General features: G+C 34.3%; 2 protein-coding genes across 4 annotated transcripts in view; both read left to right on the top strand.

Annotated features, from left to right (window-relative positions):
• LOC100184122 (asparagine--oxo-acid transaminase-like) overlaps nt 1-5186 on the top strand; it is a 9147-nt gene extending 3961 nt beyond the window's left edge. For all 3 annotated transcript variants that reach the window (XM_026838329.1, XM_002127666.3, XM_026838330.1), the window contains 7 exons: nt 930-1020; nt 1450-1549; nt 1863-1942; nt 2486-2568; nt 3183-3336; nt 4127-4202; nt 4735-5186. In XM_026838329.1, coding sequence (XP_026694130.1) covers nt 930-1020; nt 1450-1549; nt 1863-1942; nt 2486-2568; nt 3183-3336; nt 4127-4202; nt 4735-4874 — 724 coding nt within the window. In that variant the 3' untranslated portion in view covers nt 4875-5186. The remainder of the gene's footprint in view (nt 1-929; nt 1021-1449; nt 1550-1862; nt 1943-2485; nt 2569-3182; nt 3337-4126; nt 4203-4734) is intronic.
• Nucleotides 5187-5327: 141 nt separating this feature from the next.
• Nucleotides 5328-9606, top strand: part of LOC100186501 (chondroitin sulfate synthase 3-like) — a 22204-nt gene continuing 17925 nt past the window's right edge. Inside the window, exons 1-4 of the mRNA XM_002122366.3 lie at nt 5328-6978; nt 7528-7721; nt 7973-8192; nt 8636-8798. Of these exons, the coding sequence (XP_002122402.1) occupies nt 6938-6978; nt 7528-7721; nt 7973-8192; nt 8636-8798 (618 nt within the window). The 5' untranslated portion in view covers nt 5328-6937. The remainder of the gene's footprint in view (nt 6979-7527; nt 7722-7972; nt 8193-8635; nt 8799-9606) is intronic.

The raw sequence follows: 9606 nt of genomic DNA, 5'->3' as shown, positions 1-9606 counted from the left end.
AAAATATGTAAATTTGTTTTAATCACAATCAATTTTATACTTGTTCAAATCTGACTGTTTGATCCAAAATGTCCCCCCATGTAATGAATATGCTTTAAATTACCAGAAAAGCAATTTCAAGTATTACATTACTGCTAATACTAACTGCAACAGAATAATAACCTTATTGCCTACTGTATTTTAACATAGTTTTAATACCTTATGTTTCATATGTAGCTGGGAGTAGCTACACTAAAGATGAACTTATAGCTCTTGGGTAAATATTACAGCATGGCTGTCCTATGCTTTAGTGCTTTCATTTAGTTTCCCCAATGCTTATCTTCATAATAATTATTAAAAATGCATCAAATTGTCTGTTTTATCATTTTTATCTTTAAATTAATCCTAGAAATTTGTTTTGCAATATTTGGCCTTTAAAAAGTTAAAGTCCTTGGCTACATGACTGTTCTATAAAGCTTACATAATCAGACCTTATAGGTCTTTTTGAAGTTAATTCATGTATTTATAAACTATTATAATGCATTCATAATACAAAGTTACTAGTTGGCAGTTTTCTGTTTCATTCCTTGCCAGTAGTTTTTAATTGTTTTAAATATTAGTTTTGACAAACTTGACTTTTAAAGCTTTAATTTTCAAAAACTATTGATAATTTTTTACAAGTCACAATATCTTACGTCAGCTAATTTCAAATGCTTTTTGCTTTAAATTAAATTATCTATATAAGTTGGCATGTACGCTATATTTTCAGTTTTTTTCAAAATTTATTTTTAATTTTGTTGTGGTTCTATGGTCCCATATGTTTTTATAGTTCAATAAAAAAAGCCCATGTGAAAAACTTTAATTTAAAAAGAACTTTTTTTCTCTTTAAAACAAAATGTAAAATCAAACACACAGTTTAATAAAATAACAATATGACCATTATAACACAGATCTGAAATGAGAAAAAGGAAAATGCTTGTTTTAAGTGATGAGATTTATGGACGACTTTCATTTAACGATAATCACTTAAGCTTGGCGCAGGTAAAACTTGTTTTTTTATAACAACAAATAACCTCACAGGGCAGGCAAAGGCAGTCGTTATAAAATGTGTGTTCTGTTTTATACACCTCAAGCCCGCTTTCTATTTACCACGAATGTAACTCCGGGGGTATTTTATTGTATGGCTGACAATTTAGACAACCCATAAGTGACCAGTGGGTCAAAGAAATTATTAAGTGTCTTGCCCAAGGAAACATATGTCAATAATAGGTTCTTCAAAATAGTGGTCACTAATAGTTTGTCCAAATTCTAGGCTATAGAGAATAAAGCAAATCCCCCATAAAGTTACATATGTGGTGACTGGCAAGCGGGCACGAGGTATATGAAACAGAAAACCAGTGTTATAACGACTACCATTGCCCTCCATGCAAGGATAAATAATTTATAATAAAATATATCTTTTTTCTTTAGTTTTATCCTGAGGGTACAGTCTTATCTTGTGGGATATCCAAGTGGGCAAGCTGTGGGGGTTGGAGACTTGGTTACCATCTATACCCTTCCCATTTAAAAGGTAACTGTTTATATATTATACTGCCTGGCACCATGACGCTGGGTAGCACACCTCTTCTAATCCAGAGGTTACAGGTTCAAGGTTCGCCGCAGCTACCATTGTGAGTGTATTTGGCAATGCTCTAACTTAGCGTTCACTAATGGGTTGTCTAAATTGTCAGCAATACAGACAAAAAAACACACACAAAGTTTCGTACGTTATATTTCGTAAGCTGGCACAAGGTGTACAAAACAGAACACGCAATTAATAACAACCGTCTTTTCTCCACCAAGATAAAACAAGTTATATTTATTTATTCATATACTTCAAACAGATATCTGTAATGTGGTTGCTGGAGCTGCAAGTAACACCTACACCAGCGCAGCTGCACCAATACAATTGGCAGCAGTCTCGGTACGTAACTACTTTAAATGTGGTAATCTAAAAGTCTTTAATCATTACTGATACCATTGACAGTGTATTTGCCCTTACAAGGGAACATACATAATAACTCGTAAGCTGGCGCATGGTGTATGAAACAGAACACCTGTGTTATAACGACTGTTGTTTTTTTGGCAAAGCGAGGATAAAGTAAGTTCACATTCATTCATACTAATAATAAACATCGCTTAAACCCAGTGTTATGTGTATGTTGGGGTATTTTTCCAATTGTAGCCTAAATTTCAGATCCCATGGCTACATTACAGGACTTCACCCATATAGATAAAAAAAACTTCAAAGTTTGTGACATGCAAGTCCACAATATAACACAATATAACACAATTTGTACATAAATATACATTTAACAGAAATTTTTTTGGTGATGCAAATGCCATGACTTCCACTGTTTAAGTATGTGAAAAATACTGAGGCATTTGCATGCCACATAGAATACAAGATAATTCTCTCATTGGCAGTTTATATCATTAACCCAGCAAGTTGAAATTTGTGTTACAGTTGTTGCAGTATGATGAACACAGTCAGAATTATGTAAAGCACTGCAAGAGGATACTGCACAGAGTAGCTACATTCTGTTGCAAGTATGTAATTAATATTTGCTCAATTTTTTTTGAACACTTTTTTACCGTTTTGCTCTGAGTCTGGCATATAAGTTTAGTGAAGTGGTAATTGGTTAGCGCGCCTGCTTTTAACCCAGAGTTTATGGGTCTACACTTGTTGCTGCTACCATTGTGGGTGTATGTGTGTCCTTGGGCAAGACACTTGAATGGAAGTTGGTCTAACCCAGTGGTCACTAATGGGTTGTCCAAATTCTCAGCCATGCATTGGAAAAAATAATAACTCTCAGAGCTATGGTATTTGTAAGCAAACACAAGGCCTATGAAATGGATCACCCATGTTATAAAGACTGTCCTAGCCACACCATGTGAGGGTAAATAAGTTACTTTCATACATTTATTATTGATTTTTAAAAAATCTCTTATTACAATGTTTCAATTTGTACCAAGAGTAGTATTTCTTGCAATTTACCAAAAATGTAAATTTTACCATTTTTTCTCTTCAAAGAAAACTATCTTCTTGTGGTGTTAAAGTCCATTCTTCTTGTGGTATGAAAGTCAAATGTTTAAATTTGGACCAGTAAATTTTTTTGCAATTAACCGAAAATGTAAATTTTTGCATTTTTTTCTCCTCCAAGAAAACTATCTTCGTGTGGTGTTAAAGTCCATCTCCCAAGCTCTGGTTATTATATTTTCCCTGACTTTGAAGTGATAAGAGCACAGTTAGAAAAACGAGGCATAACAACTGGTAGTGGCATGTGTGACGCATTACTGGAAGAGGCTGGAATAGCAGTAAGTACTTTATGCCAACTACAGCTGTTACATAACACTGTGGATTTACATTTTAATGTAGTGTAAGACAGATAACATTTAGCACATAATAACCCATATTTTTTAGCGTTTTTAACAATGAAATAACGTTTTTTAAGAGTTTGTGGATACTGTTCTATAATTATATATAGTAGGGTAGGAGAAGATGGGGCACCCTTTATTCTATTTTCTTTTTATTCTATTTTCTTTTTCCATTTAGTAGTAAACGAAAAACATTCAAGAAATTATAAAACCAAATTTTCACAACTCTCATGGACCGTTGTTAATTGTTTAAAACACGATCAGGATATTTGGTTATTATGTGCTAAGGGTGTCCCATATTCCCCCACCCGACTATGAATATTCTTTGCTGTTATATATTGTATAAAACTGTTTTTAAGATGGGTAACCTTTAGCACTTAATATAATAGGGTAAATTGGGGCACTTAGGGACAGAATGTCCCATTTTTCCTAATCGTGTATTTAACAATTAAACAAAGCTTTTTAAGAGATAGTGAAAATACGGTTATATAATTCTGTAAATATTCTTTGTTTACTACCAATTGGGATGATAAAATATAATGAAAACATGTCTCATCTTATCCCAATCTTTTTATATTTTGTGTACCAATCCTTTAAAGTATTTTCGCCCCGTAAACTTTTCTGATCTTCTTACCTTGGCCGAAGAGAAATTTATTTTTCATTTTAGTCATTCATTTCTTTTCATATTTTTTATTAAAGTCATTCATTTTATTGTCATAATGTTTTACAGTTAATGTCTGGAGGTCCTGCGTACTTACACCCATTAGATCAACTTACTGTTCGTTTGTGTTACATCAACTTTGACGGTAAGATTGTTCCCATTCTCATAATATCAACAATTTCAGAAGTGACTACTTTTTTATTAGTATGCTTGCTTATGAAAAAAATAATCACCCGCAAAGTTTTCCGATGCTGTGGCAAAGTGATTGGTGCACCTGCCTGTGGGTGGTAGCCCATAGGTAATGAGTTCAAGGCTCTTCGTTGCTATGTCTGTGGGTGTATGTGTCCTTGGGCAAGACGCTTAACGGCAATTGCTTCAACCCAGTGGTCACTAATGGTTGTTTCAATTATTATTAGCCATACATAAAAAATGAAAAATCTCCCCCAAAAATTAATCACCTACAAACTAAAATACATGGTAACTCATAAGCTGACACGAGGTGTATGAAACAGAACACCTGTGTAATAACAATTGTGGTTTTTCGGCCATGCGAGAATAAAGTAAGTTTTATTCATTCATTCATTCACATTCAACACATTAACATTTAATTTGAAGAAAATAAGCGTGGTCACCACACCTAGGATAAAGCAAGTTACATTTATTCATTTCTTGCATAGGTACTAAAGCTTTAAAGGCAAGTGAAGCAATAGGTTTAGGTGAACATCTGCCTGAATCTTTCGTCGAAACTGAATGCTCTGAAACATATCAAGCTATAAACATTCTGCATGACTGGGTAGAGAAGCAAAAAAAGCTTTAATTCATTTAGTACTGTGGGGTAAGATGGGTACCGATATCACATATTATCCTATGTTTTCGGATTGTGTTTTTAACAATTAACAACGCTCTTTTAGTGTTGTGAGGATACTGTTATACAGTTTTATAAATATTCTTTATTTAATACCAAGTATTATGATACAATGTGTTGAAAACATGAACCATCTTACAATAGCTTATTAGAACACTTATAGTGGTCGCTATAGCTTTAATTTAGCCATACGTAGCGTTAATTATGGTATGGAGACATTTATAAATGACATTGTTATTTAGTAATAATAATATTAACTTTTTATATGTCTCTTTGACGGTAGCGAAAATTTAGAAATATTTTAAACGAAAAGCTAGGATATAGAAATAAAACAACAGTTGTTAAAAAAGGCTTACAGTTAAAAAAGATTTACATTTAGTTGGAAGAAAATAAGCGTGGTCGCTACACCTAGCGGACAGACGAGCCTTTTATGTTTAATTATTTTTAAGTTAAACTCTTAATGGAAACAAAAGTGTGTGTAAAGACACGACCCTTACAATAGGGGGACCTGTACAAAAACATTTCATAAGTGGTGCTTGTTATGCTTTGTATTTTCCAGAGCAAACTTTGTACCTATATGCAGAAATATAACCGAGTCGTTTTAGACAATACCTTAATTGCAGCGTGTTTTTTTCGCGGTATTGTATATATTAAAGTCTACAACTGTTTTAAGTTAAAACAGTCGTATTCTAATTTCCTAATTGTGTATTAACATTTAAAAATGCTCCTTTAAGAGTCGACAGGATACTTACAAAATTACTGTTACATTACAGGATTCAAAACTATACCATCTTACCCCATGTCCCATGTTCCCCCACCCTACTATCAGTAGGCCTCATTTTTATTCGGCGGCAACGCACACGAAGTTACATACGCGATTACTCATTGACGGGCGTTAGTTAAGTGTAATAAGACAGCCAAGGTATAATTTCCGAAATTGCCTGCCGCGCGAGGATAAACAAGTTGAAACATTACTTTTCTACGAATACTAAGCAGAAAATCGTAATGACAATAGAAACAATAGGGTATATTGGTGCTATACGCCTTTGCGTATTAAATCTTTATGGTAAGTTAGAGTAAAGTAAACGCCTATGTAACTTGAAAGAAAGCCAATATTTGACAACTGGGCTAAATGCAAACAAACTTAAAGTTAAGGCGCGCCGTTCTTTTTTTTTGTTAAGAACTTTACGATCAAACTTTAATTTCTGTTTGCGTGTAACAGAAAGTTATTGGCAGGGTCTTCGGCAGTATAGGTAAAAGATATTGGTAAGACAGCGCATGTAGCCGCAGTTTTAAACCATGTTTTCTGTAAAGAGATTGAGATTTATTGTTTAGTAAAGTATTCAATGGCAGTTAAATTTTAGTTCCCCCTTTTAAGTAGTTCGAATTACAGACAGTAGTACGACTGCCTCACTTTTAAGACATAAGGTTTGGCATATTAGTCATTTCCATTATTTTTCTTACAAAGTTAAACGTATGTCAAGTTTAAGCGCTTTCGGCGTTAATGCTATCAAGTTCCGTTTGTTCATCCTTATCATATCGGTGTTCGAATATTCAAAAGTTGCAGCGTCCTATGCCACTTAAGTAAGAACATTCTAAATTCACGAAATGTAATGTTTTGCTAAATTTATTGTTTGTTAGCATAGTAGCCTACTGTGGGGTAAGGTGGGATATACCGTTAGCGGTAAATCTTATATTTCCTGATCGTATTTTAAGCAACTACCATACCACTAAATGAGACGTTATAGCATTATAAATGTCCTATCTTACCCCACCCTACTATATCTATATAAAAAAAAAATTTACAAGAAAACGGCGCGAAACAGTTATATATATATACATTCATTTGGTGCCTATAGCCACGCGACTTTGAAATTTAGAGTTCTCGGTCGATCGATTTTCAATGAAACAAATATAACGTTAATTTACTTTATCGGTTCTTAATTAGTGCGAATTCTAAAGGCGGCAATCGTTTGAAACGATTTAATTTAAATGTTGTGATTTATGATACCGATATGAGGGCGAGAAACATGGATAAAGAAAAACTTCTGTACAGGTAAGGCGATAAAACTTACATTTTGAACTTTTTTTAAAAATTGATTTATGTTTTAAACCATTTTTTCTGGTATAGATAATAAGGTGGGGGAAGATGAGACACTTTTGGCACATAATATCCGAATATCCTGTCCGTGTTTTAAACAGTTAACAACAGTCTATTGGAGTTTTGAGCATATAGTTTTACAATTCTTTGAATGTTCTTTGTTTACTGCCACATGGGAGGAGAAAATAGAGTTAAAATGTGTCCCAACTTCCCCCATCCTACTATACATTAGTTTAATTGTGCATTTTAATATCATTATTTGCTGATTTCGTGTACTATGCTTTGAAATTAGTTTAAATACGAAATTGGTTGCTCTAAATGTATTAAGTATTTTGAACTAATTGAATGTAAGTTTATCCTCGCGTTAAAAAAAACACAGTCGAAACAAGAATGTTCTGTTATATACATCCGCTTAAGCGTAAGTAAACTTTATGGGTGATTGTTTTTTTTGTAAAACTGTACTGTATAGTCCAATGCGTAACTACAACGCCCGGTTGCTTTCAGGTTTCTGTTTAGCTGCGCAGTCGGCTATTTCCTCGGGTCTTTTATAATACGAAGGCGAACTATTTCGATTAATTCAGACGCACTAACAAAACGGGTGGACTTTTTGGACAGCAAGAAAACAGTGTACAGTGCTGAAAGTTCTCCACAACGGTTAGATCTGGAACCTTCTGCACCAAAAGCGAATTTGTACATCGGTAAGAATCTTATATGCTCTGCGCTGTATATAATATATAGAGCTCGTTTTTTTATAGCATATAGCAGTGTGGGGTAAGATGGAATATCCACATATTTTATAATCACGTTGTTAACAATTAAAAAACTCTTCTAAAGTCGTGAAGCGACAAGTAGCCTACATGATTCTCTTAATACTCTTCGTTTCCTATTAACTGGGACGAGAAAACAGAATAAAAATGTCCCATTTTACCCGCCCTACTATATTGCACAGGTTTACTTTCTGTTGGTTCAAATTTGGAAACACGGGTAGCAGCGTCACGTGATACATGGATGACGCGATCAGGAGCAGTTATTGAAGTTTATGCCAACAATAACCAATCTCAAAGCAATATAAAGACAATCAAGTTACTTGGTGTGGACGATAATGCATACCCGCCGCAAAAGAAGAGCTTCTCAATGCTAAAGTATATGCACACCGCATATGTGGACAAGTACGTATTAAATGACTGAATGAAATAAATGAGAATGAATGAATGAATGAATGAATGAATGAATGAATGAATGAATGAATGAATGAATGAATGAATGAATGAATGAATGAATGAATGAATCAGTTACATTTAATGAATGAATGAATAAAACTCGCTTTTTCCTTGCCTGGTAGGAAAATGACAGTGTTATAAAACGGGTGTTCTGTTTCATACTGCTCGTGCCCGCTTACCATTTACCACGTGTGTAATTTTGTAGTATAGTTTTATGGTAGTCGGATATTTATCCGCGCTTATGTGAAGAACCTTAAAATTTCTTTTACAGTTTGATGATAAACAAGTCTCGTGATAGAAAACACTCGTATTTTGCTGTCATTTCCCCACTACGCTAGGATAAAGCAGATCACATTCATTTATACTTTCACATTAACTGCATTTAATCCCAGATTTGACTGGTTCGTACGTTTGGACGACGACGCATACGTAGACGTGGATAAACTATCTATGTTTCTAAATCGAATTAATTCTTCCCAACCGCGGTATATCGGAAGTCCTGGTTATGGCAAAGGAAAAGAAGACTTATTGAGCGACGGCGATAATTACTGCATGGTAAGACCTGTTGTATTATACTGTGGGATGGGGTAAGACGGGACACCTTTTTAAACCATTTTCTTGTCCCATTTGGTAGTAAACAAAATCATTCAAAGAATTATAAAGTCATATTCCACGACTATTGCAGACCGCGTTGTTAATTGTTGGCACTCAAGACACCTTTAGCACATTATATTTAAATATCCTGGTCGTGTTTTAAACAATTATTAACGGTCTATGGAAATAGTGAGGACTGTTTTTTTAATTCCTCAAATGTTTTTATTCACTATCAAATAAGAGAAAAAAGAATGAAAAGGTGTCCCATATTCCCTACTATATATAGTAGGATGGGGAAGACTGGGCATCTTTAGAACATAATATCCAAATATCCTAATCGCGATTGAACAATTAACAACAGAAGTCGTGAGGAGACAGTTTTATAATTCTTTAAATATTTTTGTTTACTATAAGTAGGGTGGGGAAATACGTGTCACATTTAGCACATAATATCCTGATCGTGTTTTAAAGAATTAGCGGTCAACAATTCTATATTAATTTTTACTCCAGGGTGGTCCTGGTATGGTGTTCTCTCGTGCCCTCATGCGACAGCTCGGCCCGCATCTTGGGGAATGCTTACAACACATGTACACGTCACATGAAGACATCGAAGTCGGGCGCTGCGTACAGAAATACACGGGCATCAAGTGTACAACTTCGTGGGAGACGAAAAAGATCTTCTTCCCAGAACTATAACAGCGGAACTTACACGAATAACATAAAAGACATTACCGCTAAACAACTCGGTAACTTTTTTCATTATATAGTA

Source organism: Ciona intestinalis, unplaced genomic scaffold, assembly GCF_000224145.3.
Source record: "Ciona intestinalis unplaced genomic scaffold, KH HT000075.2, whole genome shotgun sequence".
Taxonomy (NCBI): domain Eukaryota; kingdom Metazoa; phylum Chordata; class Ascidiacea; order Phlebobranchia; family Cionidae; genus Ciona; species Ciona intestinalis.
Note: the sequence above shows the minus strand (reverse complement) of the source record. Positions and strands in the feature narration are given on the sequence as shown.